Raw genomic sequence first — 17,449 nt, 5'->3', positions numbered from 1 at the left:
AAGTATGAAGCTATAAATGCATTTCATTGCAATTCCGTTGTATAATTGAACATTATCTATCTATAATGATTTGTGTATCCGTGCACTGGAAATAAATATATATGTCATTATAATCAACATCTTGATTGTGGACGTACATTATCCGGCAGAAGCAGAAGATCTTGCTGCAGTTTAATTTTGAGTGCCTTTTGGGAGCTATCATTGCTTATTTTCTAACGACTATGAATTTAAATACTCTGTTTTAATTGTACAAATACCGATATTAACAACTTAGTACAAAGATTATAAAATAACCAAATATTGCATAAAATGTTAAGAGTTCGACCTCATATAATATTTCACAAATATATTGGGTGGTAAAAATAATAATTGATCCCTGTACATCCGGGTCATGTGGAAGGCAATATCGCCATGTTGAAATCGTTGTAATAGTGCGGTCAAGAAAGTTTATTTTAACAAGAGTTTTACAGTCAATATTTTACCAATATGGGAAGAAAGAAGAAGAAGCAAATAAAACCTTGGTGTTGGTATCCTTTTTAAATAGAAACAAAATATAAAATACGGCCCAATTTAGCCAAAAATTTGTCGTAATTAGGAACAATGGAAGCAATGAGTCAAGTCAATGACCTTTTTTTTTCTTTTTTGAGACAAACTATATTTCAGTTTGTGAAATTACCATAGATCTACTGTTTATTACAATTACGCAAGCATGTGAATAATAATTTATTTAAGATTGGAATAATTTATGTTCGGATTGCATAAGAAAAAAAATTCCAATCAGAGAATTAATCACTAGAAGAATAAATGGAACAGCGGTTCTTGTTGTATACTATTGGATCGTTGCCTGCCACATGGACATGGGCCACAAGCAGGTTCATGCTGAGATTTGGGTGGTTTCTTCATCCTACAATTAGTTTTCCACAATACTTGACTGCTATTATATTTTGTATGGGTCTCAACAAAGCTTTATATGGAATTAATTATATAATTATAATATTATTATACTATTGAGTTAATTTACAGGAATTATTTTCTTTCATTAATTGCTCATTGAAAGAATCGGATAATAGTTCTGAAGAACATTTAAAGATACATTCCCGCGTACAAACTGGGTGATTTGATGATATATTTGGACTAAAAACATATTCAAATTAATTAATTTATCATAATTTTGCTTCAAATCCTTCTCAAAATATTGTGATTGTAAAGGAATACCCTTACTATAAAAAAATCAATCAAAAGAGGTCATATTTTTGTCACGTGACTTACCTCTCTCGGTACCTAGCAACGGGGGTGAAGTCGGAGGAGAATTCATTGCATACAAAAGACGATGTTGTCTTTAATTGCTGACTATTTATTACAAATATCGAAGCCTAATTAAATTCTCAGATTATCAACTGCCCAAGTTTTTTCTGTGGTTTTTAACTCAGAAACTGTTGTGCGTCAAACTCTTCATAAAGTTTATCAACATGTACATCAAGCACTCAATCTCCGCGTGCGACCTTTGATGTCACGCGTGCAGACACTCCTAATCGTTGGGCTGTTGATTATAGGGAAACCCTTACAGTTTTGTCCTGTATGCGCCCCATGAGTGTTTTTCAGGGCATCCAGTATTTTTCTAATAAGATTGGATGTTTCTACTTTCCATATCCAAAATTGCCATACTTTTATTGGAAATAACAACCCAATAAATACTTTTCTGGGAACCTATCTTTAAGCCTTTGAGGGGTTGATATAACGGATAAAAATAGCATTTTATCTTTCTGACCGTCATCCACCACAAATGTCATTTAAAAAATACACCCCCAGAATTGACTGGTTCTTGTCTAACTGCTTGAACCATGGTAAATTTTAAACAAATTTCTTCGCTTCGTTTATGAACAAGCTACTTAACTTTGGTTATTATAAACTTATCTGTGTGTTTAAATCATCAACTCCCGTTGAATAAAATCCATTGCACAACTAAATATCCCAACAATGAAAACAAACCACGATCGTTTGAGTTTGGGCAACGAAAAATATGAACGGAAGGCAATTACATAAGAGATTTTTATATTGGAACCATTGATCCGCCAGTTTATTAAATTTTATTCACAATGAAAATATCATTGATTTCACTTATACTCGTAAAAATAAAGTCATATATAAACTAAAAATATCCTATCTTCTTTGTTTTATAATAATTTAACAAGGATCATGAAGCTCACCTTGGAAGTCTCTGAGTGTATTGTTAATTTGATAGCATTCTTTCGATCAAATAATAACTGCTTCAAATAATTAAAACAAAATATTTCAAAAGTTAAAGTTGTAAAATTTGCAGAGATTTTACTAGATGTAAAAGACGGTAACAAAATAAATAAAATACAGACAGTTATGTGTGTAAATTGTCATAAAATTACCGAAAACCGTTTTGATTTGCTATGCTGTCACCCCTTATGCGAAATGATATCTCCCGAAGAGTGACCTTATCTGCTTCCATATTGGTACTTTTCGGTGTCAAAAGTTTGTGGGATTTCAATTTTTCAAGAGAGAACTTTTTTATTCGTTGGGATAATTAGTTGTGCAATGGATTTTATTTAACAGGAGTTGATTTCAAACACACAGGTAAGTTTATAATAACCAACGTTAAGTAGTTCATTTATAATCAGAGAAATCCGTTTAAAATTTACGATGGTTCAGAGAGTAGAAATGGGCCCAATTACCTGGCTCTGAAATTAATCATCAATGTTCATTTATTTGCCTTAACTCTCTAAAGGTATTGTAACAGAGAATTTGATGATGAAAAAATATTAATACAACATCAAAAAGCAAAGCATTTTAAATGTCATGTATGTCACAAAAAATTATATACTGGTCCTGGTCTGTCTATACACTGTATGCAGGTGAGTAAAACTCTTACTTCAATATTTGGTACAGTTTACAAATCTTCTAGATAATTGGGGGTTTGGATGGCTGAATGGTTAGCCTGTGCGTACTGTATCATTAAGGTCTGTCATTGAGTCAACTGGTGTGGTTTCATTTCCCCGGTTGTACGTGACAAGGATAAGGGTCGTCTGTCCAACCTCATGGGTTTTCTCCTGGTCCTTCGGTTTCCTCCCACTGCTAAAGACTCCCACGCACAAGCGAATTATTGAAATAAAATTGAACCATGTGTTAGTCCCAAAATGACCTATTTTAAGTCAAGTGGGCATTCAACCCCATTTCTCTCTCTTCTAGATAATTATAATTCATCTGGAATGTTGGGAGCCACAGTGACTCAGTGAGTAGGATGTTGGCTCGCTAAGCTGGGGTCCCATGTTCAATCCCTGCATTGGCAGTGGTGTAGGAATAGGACGGAAGGCCTAACAAGGGACACCATATCAATTAGAAGGGATGAACAACCGAGGTCTGTGTACACATTGGCGTGCATGTAAAGGAAACATTTACCGTTGGAAGTTCAAAAAAAAAAAAAGGGTTGGCCGTAGCACAGCAGTCAGGGCAAAATTTCCCTTGTAGTGTAGCACATTAAATGGCATATGCCCATCTTCATTAGCCCGGTCGGAGCAACTACCCTGGGTATTAGTCACCTGTTGCAGGCTTGGCCAGACACAAATCAAAAGATTTTAAAAGACGTTTAAAATTATGAACTGTATCAGTTTTCGTGAATTTATATTGGCAGTCAACATGAAATAGAGAAAGAGGCACCTGTCATCATCGTAACCTCAAGTAATATCTGTTAAATTTGGTGGTTAGATTCTAAAATCACCATCTTTTCTCTATGTACATGTACATGTAATTAAAAAGATAACCATCCAATTTATGGACAGGCATGTTAGTCAAAACTTAATTATCTATATATCTTAAAATGCTTCTAATATTGAAAAAATGTATGTGCATGTTGTATTTCAGGTTCACAAAGAAAAAATAGACAAAGTTCCAAATTCTTTACCTGGTAGAAATAATGTAGAAATAGAAATATATGGTATGGAAGGAATACCTCCAGATGATTTAAAAGAACATGAACGTAGTAAAAATAGTAGACCGGGTAAGTTATTCTACCTTGTTTCAAAAATATTTGGTGCTGCAGTGGCTGATGGTTCGCTTACCAGGAGGTCTCAGGTTTTCTCCTGGTTGTGCCGAGAAAGTTCCTTGAGATTTTCCGGCGTGGTTTCCCCCATTATCATTGATGCAGGACGGGAGGGCCTTACAAGGAACAGTGTCGGGTCGTTTAGACGGGACGGAAAACTGAGGTCCTGTGTACACATTGCCGTCCACATAAAAGTGGGAATTCGAAAGAGTAGGCCGTAGTGCTGCTGTCCTGGTAAAATGTCCCTCATAATGCAGTGTATGGCATATGTCTGTATTCATTAGCCCAGTCGTGTAAAACAGTAAGACGTTAAACCCCATTTCATTTCAAGAATATTTCTGAGGTAATTTGAAACAACTGATCGCCTAATTTATCTTAGGAAACAGTCTGTTACGACGAGCTTTTGGCGTGAGGTGCACGGAACTGTGGGTAATCCACTAGAAACATCAATGCTAATTGGTTAATCAAATGTCTGACATCATATGGTCAAAAGTCGCTCGTATGACCTCTGACGCGACCTTCCAGTACAACTGGTTAGATCTTCATGTAGTGTAGGCCATTGAAAGTAAAAAAAAATGAAACGAAATATAGATCTGTATTTTAATCAGGCAGTAGAAAGGAAACCAGTTTATTTTTCAATCAAGGTACTGCTGGTGATGAATGTTCTTGTGATGTTGAATGTCAACCAGGCATCGATATTTCCGCGCACATCGTACGCACATTTGCTTGAAAAAAATTTTTTGCAGGCACATTTTTAAAAATGTAGCCACGTCGGGCAGCACCTGCCCTCTGGCACTATTTTTTGCCGCCCAGCACAAAGAAAAAATCGAAAAAGGCCCAGTCGTATTTAAACCCCTTCGTCCTTCTCTGTACACAAACTCGGCGCTCGAAATTTACCACGGCAATCAAACGGCAAAGCCATGGTAAAAGCCGACGTACGCAAACCATGTCTGTCACGGCATAATTTATTTTTGTGTGCCGTAGTAGACCCTATCATCCCAAATTAGTTTAAAGAAAGATGTATTGGTATTTTGTTTATTTATACTTAGATGTGTAGGCCTAGGTCTATTCATTTTACAATTATTCTACGGTCTTTATATTTCTTTATTTGCCGTAAATAGGTCACCCAGACCAATTTACGGCACTCCAATGTTAAAGATTTGAATGTCGTAATTGTCCAACACGTGCCTGCAAATTTTCACGATGATCTTATTTTATTTCTTACCTGTGTTGACCGTGGATTTGCTACGGCCCGAGAGTAGGACTAGGAGGACGATGAGAGCTTTCTCGGTTTCTGCCTGACCTGATTCTCATTCCACCGTAATAATAATAATATTCGTGAGACACGTACAACAACTTTACAAACAAGTCAAATAATACAACGTGTTTTAATTATCAATATCTACCTGTTGTCATAATTTGTTGTACTCAAATAAAACACAAACACCGTTTTAATAATTTTTAATCTCAAAGTAATAAAATAATATTTGAAAAAAAAACCCAACAAATACCGAAAGGTCCTCAACTTATCTATCCAGAGAAACAGAGTGGGGCGGGACAATTTTATGCTCGATCGGGTGGTGTCAAAAAGTTTTTAGATCCCTGTATCATTGATGAAAATTAAGTGAATTTGGTAAAATTTGAATATATAAATGGAAATTTGATTTGCACTGAACCAAATACAAAAGGCAGCAGATGCTCTGAAAATACACCAAGAAGGGTTTAATTTTCATAAAATTTTTTCGTTCTAGCTCAGCTCGCCAAATATATTTTAACACCACTCACCAAATCCTGGCTACATCCCTGTGTTTCAGTATGACCCTGCAGGCACATTTTCAAGTGTGTGCCCAGGCACACTCAACTTTTATAGAGCCCTGATGTCAACATGGGTCCATAAAAATGTAGGTCGGTTCTGGTTAAACTTTGTTAATGCCATAATTTAACGACAAACTGGTAGCCACCGGCGAATCTAGTATGCAGGTACGGGTGGCGATCTTACTTTAAATCGTTCATCATGGACTGAACATTTTATATTATCACAATGTTAGCAAGTTTCCCCGTCTGTTTATAGGTCAAGGTAGCAGTGCGTTGGATTCAGATGATGATAATAGTAATCCAGCTCAACCGTCAACGTTCGGATCTGGTATGCCGGGACCTCCGGGACATATGAATTTTCCACCTGGAATGCCCCCTCCTCCTATGGGTATGGGACCAATGGGCCCTATGGGACCAATGGGTCCGATGCCACCGATGGGTAGGTAGAAATCTTTTCTGTATTTTACCAGAAGTTATTCGTACAGAATAAAAAGGTTGGTGATTTCACACTAAGCTAATGAATTCCAATAGAATTATTTAAAATGTTCGAATTCGGCACCATTAATTTTAATTTTGATGACAAATCTGTAAATTTGCAATAATTGTTCTATTAAATAAAATTAATTTTTTTTTATCTGTATTTCAGGTCATATGGGACATATGGGGTAAGTTCATTATATAACACTTAAAAGATTGTTCACTCTGACAGCGCTGTCTAGTCGTTCGGATGGGACGATAAACCGAGATCCGGTGTATGCATTGGCGTGCTCGTAAAAGATTCCTTGACAGTTGGAATTCGATATAAGAGTTGGCCATAGTGCCGCTGTCCAGGCAAAATTTTCTCATAGCATACTGTATGGCGTATCCTCGTCTTCATTAGCCCAGTTCGGAGCAGAACAGTTGGACGTTAAACCCCATTTCAATTTTATTGATAGCGGAGAAACCTGATGGGCCTAGTTTAAATCCAATCTTGAAGATTATCTCCCAGTCCCACTGATTTTGTTTTCTTAATTAAGTGCATGTTCGCGTGTATTAAGTCGTGAGAAATTTGATGTTTTAGGGAAAATGCAAATAATGCATCAAACTTTTAATGAATTTGTAATATTCAGTAAGTTGTCAGCTATAGAGAACAGATGCAAATAAAGTATATGGCTGTTATATTATCATGATCTATTTTCCAGGATGCCACCTAACATGCCACCCAATATGCCACCTAATATGGGACCTATGGGCATGCCACCAAGACCACCACCTCAATCTGGTCCTCCACGCCCTTTATTTCCTTCAGCAGCACAGGTATTTATAAAACATTTTAATCTAATTAGTACAGGTGGGGTGGTGCAGGTATTTATAAAACGTTTTAATCCAATTAGTACAGGTGGGGTGATGCAGGTATTTATAAAATGTTTTAATCTAATTAGTGAGGGTTAACAAGAACAGGTGGGGGGGGGGGTGAATGGCCGAATGGTTAGCGCGTGCAGGTATTTATAAAACGTTTTAATCTAATTAGTAAAGTTTAACAAGGACAGGTGGGGTATTGATGGCCGTATGGTTAGAGCGTGCACATTGTATCATTAGGTCTGTCATTGAGTCAACTAGAATGGTTGTATGTGACAAGGTGTAGGGTCGCCTGTCGAACATTGTGGGTTTTGTCCATGTACAATAATTTTAATGGTTCGATTTAAAGGACAAATATTCCCACTTGTAATCCTATTTCACACTTCCCTTAACACCCCTTAGAGTTAATTCCCTTAAAACCTTCAGTCCACTGTGGAAACTTCTATTCAAGATCTTTATGTCCTCCGATTAAACCAAAGTTATATGATATCTACTTGTATATGTAACAAGTAATTTCTTTAAAATTTGAAAGAATTGAATTCAATTTTCATGCTGTCTGGAAAAATTTCCCTCATAACACATTGTATGGGGTATGCCCGTGCTCATTAGATCATCTTTGAGTGGCATTTAGTAATTGAACTGTAACACGCATAATATTATTTACTGAATTACAATTACTGGTTGATTAACATGCAACGTTTTGACGATGATACTCTCGTCTTTATCAAGCAAATAATTAGTTTTTGTGTGTTCATTAGACCGGAGCAGAACAGTGTTACGTTAAACCCCATTTCACAATCTGTTTCACTGAGAATTACAAGTCTAGAGTAATATCTCTGTCAAAGATGACTGCCTTAACACGTGCCGTCACAGCATGCGTCGTCAATCATTGACTGAATGGCGCATGCATTGTTTACATAAGACATTACTGCTTCGGGCGGAATGCTGCCTTTTAGTCATTTTAATACCCATTTACATTAAATAGGAAATAATTTTTACCTACAAATACGTCAAACGCCTTTATTTATTTTTCCAATGCATAAAAAAAAATGTTTTAGAATTTAATTTGTCGCAGGAAAAAAGTTAATATTTCTGGCTCATTAAGTCGCATCGATGTCATCCTTATCAGTGATTGTAGCGACCTAGCGAAAAAATTCACTGCTGATCAGTGTGCCCATTTCATTAAACCAGTCGGAGCATAACAGTAGGACGTTAAACCCCATTTCATTTCAATTATATGATAATGTTTTTTTGTTTTCAGTCACATCCTCCTGGTTCAATGAATTCATCACAGTCAGCTGGTCCGACTAAACTCACATTCCCCGCAGCAGCAGCAGCGTCGGTGTCGTCTAGTGCTACAATAACAGGTGCCCCTATGATAAAAAAGCCCGAGTCCACCTCAGGTTTGACCTCTAAGTTAATGCATCCTGATGAGGATATATCATTGGTAAGTTATGTTCTTAAAGTTTGACGTACAGCAGATAAATTCGAGGTTAGTCCTAGTAGCTATTTATAACTGTTACATAAAGTTATATAGTCTGTAATAACATCTGTCGAGTGGAGACAGTCCAACTCCATTTCTCTCTCTCTAGTCTCTGCTTCTCATTTAAATAACAGAGTCATAGATTAAGGGTGTCCTTGTTTGAACAACAAAATAAGGATGGATTTATGCTTTAGTTTTTCTCATTGAACATTGTATCTTAGACTTCCTTTTATCAGCAAGATGTCTGATTCAATCTGGTTAAAATACAGATCTTTATTGGGTTTTTTTATACTTTCGATGGCCTACACTACATTAACCAATCAGCATTTATGTTTCTATCAGGATACCCACAGTTCTGTTCACCGCACTCGAAGAGCTTACTGTAACAAACCGTTTCATTGGCTATACCTTCACATCAACCAGAACGCAGGTTATATAATAACTCTTCCAGATCCTAGTGTAGTAAAGACAAGTAAAACGAAATTTTGAACTATAAAAAAACAAAACGAAAAAGGGTCTGTGTTTTTTTTATCAGATTGTGTCTGATCAAAAGTTGTGTTGCAAATTATGCCGGAAATATTTATAAAGATCTGTTTTAGCAACTGTTATATTCAAGTTTTATTGAGGCCTCACTCATTCTTGGTAACATGTGAACTATATATGTGAAATTTGTCGTAGGAGAGGATTTTTGGGATCATAGATTAAGTCTGGGAGAGAATGTTTTGTACGGAGATTCAGTGTTTAAGAGGTGAGGTAAACATCTGATCCATAGAAACTGGTTGAAGGGGAGCAGGGTCGGATTTACCTACACGTCAGGGACCCTAGGCCACATTTATCAATTGAACCACAAAGTTAAAGAAATGTCCTGTCTCAGTATCCTATCTTGAAACAAGGTTTTACGCTGGTTGATTGCACGACCGATCAGTTTCAGTGGGCCTTAAGCCAATGGCCTACTATGCCTATTAGTAAATCCGGCCCTGTTACGGAGTGTAGACATTCTCTTGAAAGTTTTTACAATTTTCTTATTAAATTCTGTATGGGAGAAAATTTGTATTTGAAGTCTGATTTTTAAATTGTGTTTCAAAAAAAAAGACTATAAAGTTGCACATAAGAATTGTAATTTTTTGGGGGCGGGGGGTATATTTTAGTTGTTTATTAATGAGATTGTATTTTATCATGTGTTTTCAGGAGGAATATCGTGCTGCATTACCCCAATATAAGAAATCATCTGGACCTATCAGTACATCACAAACAATGGTTAGTTCTATGCAACCAATGATGTTACAAGCTGGTATGATGTCAGGTAGGTCACATGATATACATATAATTATAATTCATAACAATTCGATTCCCCGGTTGTATGTGACAAGGAGTAGGGTCGTTTGTCCAACCTTGTGGGTCTTCTCAGGTTCCACTACGCTAAGGAAATTAGTGAAATAAAATTGAACCATATGTTAGTTCCGAAATAACCTAGTTTGTGTCGAGTGGACAGAAAACCCAATTTCTCTCTCTCTTTCGCTAATTCATAACAAACTAAAGTAAAAGTAAGGATGACTTGGTGAAAATATTTTAAATTATGGTGTCAAATGAAGTCACTTCTTTTCTATATGCTTTTATCTCAGACTTTAATATTAATTTTTTTTTTTTACCAGCTATTCATTTCAAATTGAATTGCACGGGAGCCATTATGGCTCAGTGCATAAGACACTGGATCATTATTAACCTAGAGGTGTCAGGTTCTCTACTGGTGATTGCCGGGAAAGATTGTCTAGATTAACCTATTGTCGCTTTTCTGGCGAACCGATGAATCTGAAATATTTAAGTATTGAGAATTATGCGTTTGAAATCTGCGTTCTGTTGTTATATCTGTGGACATCAAATAATAACATTCATTTGTGATTTAATATTTCATACATATACATCAGGACACTGAACGTCAATTACATAAATGTTATTATTTGATGGCTACAGAGATAACAACAGAACGCAAATTTCAAGCGCATAATTCTCAATACTTAAATATATCAGATTCGTTGGTTCGTCAGAAGAGCAACGCTATGTGGTTTCCACTCTGTGAGTTGTTTGTTTGGGGGTTGGGGGTTTGTCAAGTGGCATGGTGTTTATTCTCTGCTTTTACGGTGGGTGATGAGGAGTTGGGGGGGGTTGGATGGCTGAATGGTTAGCGTGCGCACGCTGTATCATAAAGTCTGTCATTGAGTCGACTGGTGTGGTTTCGAATCCCTGGTTGTACGTGACAAGGAGTAGGGTCGCCTGTCCAACCTTGTGGGTTTTCTCCGGGTCCTCCGGTTTCCTCCCACTGTTAAAAACCCCTATGCACTAGCAAATTATTGAAATAAAAAGATTAAACCTTATGTTAGTCCCGAAATGACCTAGTTTGTGTCAAGTGGACTTTAAACCCCATCTCTCTCTCTCTCCTCCAACAGTTAATGACCCCTAAATGCAAGCAAGTTATTGAAATGGAATTGAACCGTATGTTAGTCCCGAAGTGACCTAATTTTTGTGGAAGGGACACGAGGCCCCATAGTATTTAAAATAAAAGTAGGCCGTAGTGCCGCTGTCATGTAAAATTTCCCTCATCGCACACTGTATGGCATATACCCGTCTTCATTAGCCCAGTCGGTGCAGAACAGTAGAACGTTAAACCACATTTCATTTCCATTAGGTCAGAAGAGTAGAACGTTAAACACCATTTAATTTGAAATGAAATGTTCTGCCCTAATGAAGAACTGGGCTAATGAAGACGCCATACAGTGTGTTAGGAGGAAAATTGTGCCTGGACAGCGGCACTACGGCCTACTCTTACATCGAATTCCAACTGCCACGGGATCTTTTACGTTCATTCCAATGTTTACACGTGATCTTGACACGCACTTCATCCTGCACCACTGACAAGGGCAAATCCTGATGAACTTTCTTGACCAATACCAGGAGCGAACCCGCAACCTCCAGGCTAACGAGCCAGTTCTTTACTCACCTAGCCACCGTTTCTCCAAGCGGAAAGATCGTCCCTGGGTGGGCACATTTCATTTGATTACATTTATGTATTTTACTTCAGGTCCAAATCCCAGAATGCGACCACCAATGTCACAAGGTAAAATAAACTTTTATTAACCCAAGATGTTACTCAATAATAATACTCAAAATAATGATTTTTCTACGCCCATACCTTGTCCAATGTATCGGTCATTTTAAAGATTAAGTCATATTGTACAGTTAAGTCGCACAATTTTGATCATTTATCCGTCAGTAATTGCAATTATTATAGCTTCCTATTTTTACGGAGAACGGACATGTTGACAAAATTTATAAACAAAAACTACTTGATTGCTTTCCTTGAAAGCATTTACAGGTAATTCAAATTTTTAAGTTTTAAAATTTAAAAAAAAAATACTGTTAAACATCTAAATCTGCCTATTGCAGGTCTTTCTTTAGGCCTGATATGTTATCTAAATTATTAATTACACATTAATTAAACATATCTAGACCATAATCAATTCTCAATGCCATTGTTAACCTGCGATATTTAGTGGATATGAATACATTTTGTAGTGGATAATTGAACGTAAATATGGATAATCAAGACTTTGATTTTTGTCACACCAACGTTAGTAACGATGATCGAGGCTAATCGAAAATTGAATCGCTAATATCTCAATTCAGAGTGAACTGGCATGTGGAGAAATAATATTAATAATATGGAAATTTATATCGCGCACAAACACCATATTAACCAGGTCCCTAGTGCACTTGCAAAGATTATGATGGATCTTCGGTTCCAGAGTGTAACTGGAACAGATATGTTTTTAGTCTACGTTTGAAAATGTCAGTTGATTTTGAGTTTTTAAGGGGATGATGAGGGTCGATCGAGTTCCATAATATAGATAAAACATATCTAAAAGAACATCTATATAACATTTGAGGCCAAACAAAAGATCTGAAGGCTGATTTATCTCTTACATAATGCATCTTCTATACTTTGACTAGGTATTCTCTCAGGATAATGGGGGGTTAGATGGCTGAATGGTTAGCACGTGCGCGCTATATCTTAAAGCCTGTCATTAAGTCAACTGGCGTGGTTTCGAATGAGCGGTTGTACGTGACAAGGAGTAGGGTCGCCTGTCCAACCTCATGGGTTTTCTCCGAGTCCTCCGGTTTCCTCCCACTGCTAAAGACCCCTACGCGCAAGCTAATTATTGAAATAAAATTTTAAAAAACATGTTAGTCCCAAAATGACCGAGTTTGTGTCGAGTGGACGTTAAACCCCATTTCTCTCTCTATCTATCTCTCTCTCTCTCTCAGGATAATATGTTTTTGGTTTTATATTTTCAGCTCCTATGATGGGTGGAATGCCAACAACTATGGCTCAAAATCAGATGAGTATGCCCCCCGGAAATCGATTCAACATGCCCTTTAGTAACCCAATGATGAGAGGAGCTGGAAGAATGATGCAGGGAGGAAGATATTAATATATGTTGTTAAATATGTATCATTTATTATTGGTCATAAATGAAAATATTTTGTTTTATTCTTTTTTTTATCATTATATCATATTCATCTTGTTAAGGTAAGCTTTCTCACCTGAGTCATACAGATCTCCACAAGTTAATATTTGTGGTAAGTCATGCTTGTCATATCAATAAATGCTATATATGGTCATACCAAAAAATAAATATCTTGATTCTCAGATAATCCTCCAGTTGTAGTGACAAGGAGTAGGGTGACAAGGAGTAGGGTCGTCTGTCCAATCTCGTGGGTTTTCTCCGGTTTCCGCCCACTGCTACAGACCCCTACCCACAAGCGAATTATTGAAATAAAATTGAACCATATGTTAGTCCAGAAATGACCAAGTTTGAGTGTTAAACCCCTTTCTCTCTCTCTCTCACAGACAATCCTTAACAAAAATCTGATGACAAAGGAAGGTTGATATTTTTTTGTTTTTATTTTGTCTACTGGGCTAAATGACTTCCATAAACATTCCATTTCAAGGCATTAAATGTTGTTTATAGGAATGTAAGATTATCCAGTATCATTCATGATTGTCAAATCATTTATGAGGATTGTGTACTTGATATACGAGTCTACTGCACCTTTCTGGATGCATTCAACAAATCAATCAATCTACCTGCATTAAGTAATAAGACTGTTTTATGTTTCATTTTAACAAATAAAAACCGGCCATGCAGCCGTATTAAAGTGACGTAGGATTATCTGTGAACTAGAATATTTATTTTTATATGTGGCCTGGTAGATTGTTTTGTTTTAAATATTTGTAACATACCAGAATTAATTCACATGCTATATAAAATGGCAACTTTGATTAAATTTGTTCGATGTTTAGGACAGTTTTATGAATTTTGAAAAAAAAGCTTTATCAATGTTGTACACAAATTTTAATGTCCATTTTTTTTATCCTCATCATATAGTTGCTAACAGTTACATTAATTTGGAGGGAGGGGTGTTATTTGGTCTTCAAGTTGTTCCGCTGTCAGGTTTTTTGCATGTTTTTTTTTTTTGGCTTTGGCATGTCTAAGTTTCACCTGGATTGTAAGATGGCCAATTTGTCAACTTTGGTCAAATGTTCGAGTGGATATCTGAAATCTTTTACAAGGCAAGTGGAATTTTGTGTCACAGCAATTTATCTACGTTGCTGTTGGGCAAGTGCCCCCAACATAGTTGGCGATGTTTTTCATTTTGTGTTTGTATTTGTTGAAGTTTTTACAGGTTTATGGATCATAAGGCAAGTGGGTCACAGCAGTCTTTCTGTCTGTTGGGTCCTTCAGTACCCCCAATAATAATTGGCGACTAATTTTCATTCTGTTGTATTTTATGGTACTTAAATGTGTCACAGCCAAATTTGCTGTTGGGTTTTAACGCCCCCAACTTGATGTTGGTGACACTTAATTCATTTTCTTCTTATAAAATCTTGTTTCAATTAAATATTTTACATGCTGACTTAAAGAATTGTCACAGCATTGTGCTGTTGGGTTTTAAACACCCCCAACAATCGTTGGTGACTAATTTCAAGTAAATTTTTAAAATTCAAAAACTATATTAATTAAATTCTTTAAAATTTAAATGTTATGAATTTATAGTTTCTAAATTATGAGATCACCATAGAATTCGAGTATTTGATTTTGTCAACTGCTATTTTTAGTTTGCTGTGCCGCCATGTTGCCTGGACCAAAATAAAAAACTACCGAAAGGTGGGTTCACAATCTTTACATTAAAATATTATGTTAAAGTGTTCGAGTTATGACTAACAATTTATTGTAAAATATCAGTATGTTCAAACAAGTAAAGTCTCTTGGATTTCGTTTGAAATAAAATGGGTCTATCTGATGGATTATTTCAATAAATAATAACCAAGCAAGCAAATTAAAATTTTCATTCGGTAGAATTGGTGAAATTTGGTTTGTTAATTTTTGTTTTGACTTAAAATGGTTGACTTATGTTTCAAAATTCATATAATCTATGAATATAATCAAAAACCGATCTTTGTCACAGAAAACAATTCAAGATTAAAGAGTAGTGAAATCAGATTATCACATTCATTTTCAACCCAAACAAAGAATTGACATTAATTCTGTTTTTAACTTAAAATGATATTATTTAACATTAAAATGTACACAATGTATGCACTTTGTCAGTTGGGTTATGTTCAGCAATCACTTGTCTTCAGATTTTATTGAGTTGTGGTGAACCAAGAGATATCAACTATTACCACTCACACTCGACCTTTGACCCAGAAGGTACTCTTTTTTTTTTTTTTTTTCTTCCAACTTATTGTGGACAATGCAGTGCTCAGATTTAGTAGTCTAAATTGTCAAGCTGTGTGGAAGATGCCTTTGCATGTGGCATGGGTGAAAGCTGAGCAATAAGGCTTTGGTTAATTCTTTGGAAGGGGAGGTAACACAGCTTGAGAATATAGATTTATTTTGATGCAGACCCGGTCTAGATAGAATCATTGTAGTTGTCTCGTATAAAATATCACGGACCACTGAAATCATACCCATCATTTTTAACTGTTTGTTGGTTCTGTATTAAAATTATCAATAAAAAAACAGAACAAATACGAGACGGGCACCAGAGGGATGTCATGCCTGACAATGTCTCGAACTGGTGTCTTGATGAAGATCCTAACTATGTCCCTAACAGACACCAGAGGGATATCATGCCTGACTGGTGCCTTCTTTCCTGACTTGATGAAGACTCTAAATTATATAGCCACACTATATCATATCTAGAAACTAGTCCGATACTATAAAAGGTAAAAGTTTGGTGCAAGTTGATTAGTTATAAATATTTGATAGACTCGGACTAGCGTCTAGTATGTTTTATTATTAGCCTATTGTTTATAAGTTATCTGAGGAACGTTTTAACAATTATTATCATTGTATATAAACATGATTTATTTGGCAAGATGAGTTATTGTAATTAAATGATTCAGTTTTAAAATTTGTTTTTATTCTGTTGCTACTTCTGTTGCTATGGCATAAAATTCATTGTTGAAGGCTGAAATGTTTTTGCATGTTGGCATACAGAACAAGTACTATGTGTTGGTTGGTGTTGTTCACAGCTGGTTGATACTGGATACGGATTGGATAAATACAGCTGAGCATGTCTAGTGTATAGCAGAAGGCAACTTTGGTGGGTGGGGGAGAGGGGGCACCTGCCTGTGATGTCACCTTGGGTCAGTGGTTCTCAACCTTTCTTTGGCAATGGCACACCTTGGAACACATGAAAAAATAGCAGCACACCTGACTAAATATATTTGAATTTTGCACACAAAAAAAACTATGGTAAGTTAGACAGTATAAAACCATAGACTAATCATAGGCACATAGAATGACTCCAACTAAATAAAGAAAAACACAGCTATGAACTTATCCATAGACACCAGTGAATATTCAATTGGGATCACATGGTTTTTATTCGCCCACATTGAAATGTGGTCGTATATTGTCGTCTCCGGCGGTCCGGCGTCCACAATTGCTTGTGGACGCTCTAGAGGCTAAAGTAAATATCTGATTGACTTTAAATTTATATACAGTGTTTAAGGCCATGAGACGAAGAAGCCTATTGATTTTCAGCGATTTCCGATAATTACTGCCAGAGTTATGGCCCTTGATCACTTCAAAAATTCTTGTGGACGCTCGAGAGGCGAAAGTTAATATCCGATTGACTTTAAATTTATACACAGTGTTTAAGGTCATGAGACGAAGAATCCTATTGATTTTCAGCGATTTCCGATAATTACTGCCAGAGTTATGGCCCTTGATCACTTCAAAAAATCTTTTGGACGCTCTAGAGGCGAAAGTTAATATCCGATTGACTTTGAATTTATACACAGTGTTTAAGGTCATGAGACGAAGAAGCCTATTGATTTTCAGCGATTTCCGATAATTACTGCCAGAGTTATGGCCTTTGATCACTTCAAAAAATCTTGTGGACGCTCTAGAGGCCAAAGTTAATATCCGATTGACTTTAAATTTATACACAGTATTTAAGGTCATGAGATGAAGAATCCTATTGATTTTCAAAGATTTCCGATAATTACTGCCAAAGTTATGGCCCTTGATCACTTTGAAAAATCTTGTGGACGCTCTAGAGGCCAAAGTTAATATCCGATTGACTGCAGATTGATACACAGAGTTTAAGATCTTGAGACAAACAAGTATATTGATTTTCAATGAATTTTTATGACTTGGGACAGCTAAATTCATGAT

The 17,449-nt window shown here is 36.2% G+C and overlaps 1 protein-coding gene across 1 annotated transcript; it reads left to right on the top strand.

Moving 5' to 3' along the window:
• Positions 1–391: 391 nt before the first annotated feature.
• LOC126810112 (BUB3-interacting and GLEBS motif-containing protein ZNF207) lies at positions 392–16,178 on the top strand. The gene is made up of 10 exons (XM_050535093.1): positions 392–527; positions 2,756–2,882; positions 3,889–4,024; positions 6,138–6,320; positions 6,528–6,546; positions 7,063–7,177; positions 8,481–8,666; positions 9,891–10,005; positions 11,779–11,814; positions 13,053–16,178. The coding sequence occupies exons 1-10, from the start codon at positions 487–489 to the stop codon at positions 13,187–13,189; spliced, it is 1,095 nt and encodes a 364-aa protein (XP_050391050.1). The 5' UTR covers positions 392–486; the 3' UTR covers positions 13,190–16,178.
• Positions 16,179–17,449: the final 1,271 nt, after the last annotated feature.

The sequence above is a fragment of the Patella vulgata genome, chromosome 2 (assembly GCF_932274485.2).
Source record: "Patella vulgata chromosome 2, xgPatVulg1.2, whole genome shotgun sequence".
Classification (NCBI taxonomy): Eukaryota; Metazoa; Mollusca; class Gastropoda; family Patellidae; genus Patella; species Patella vulgata.
Note: the sequence above shows the minus strand (reverse complement) of the source record. Positions and strands in the feature narration are given on the sequence as shown.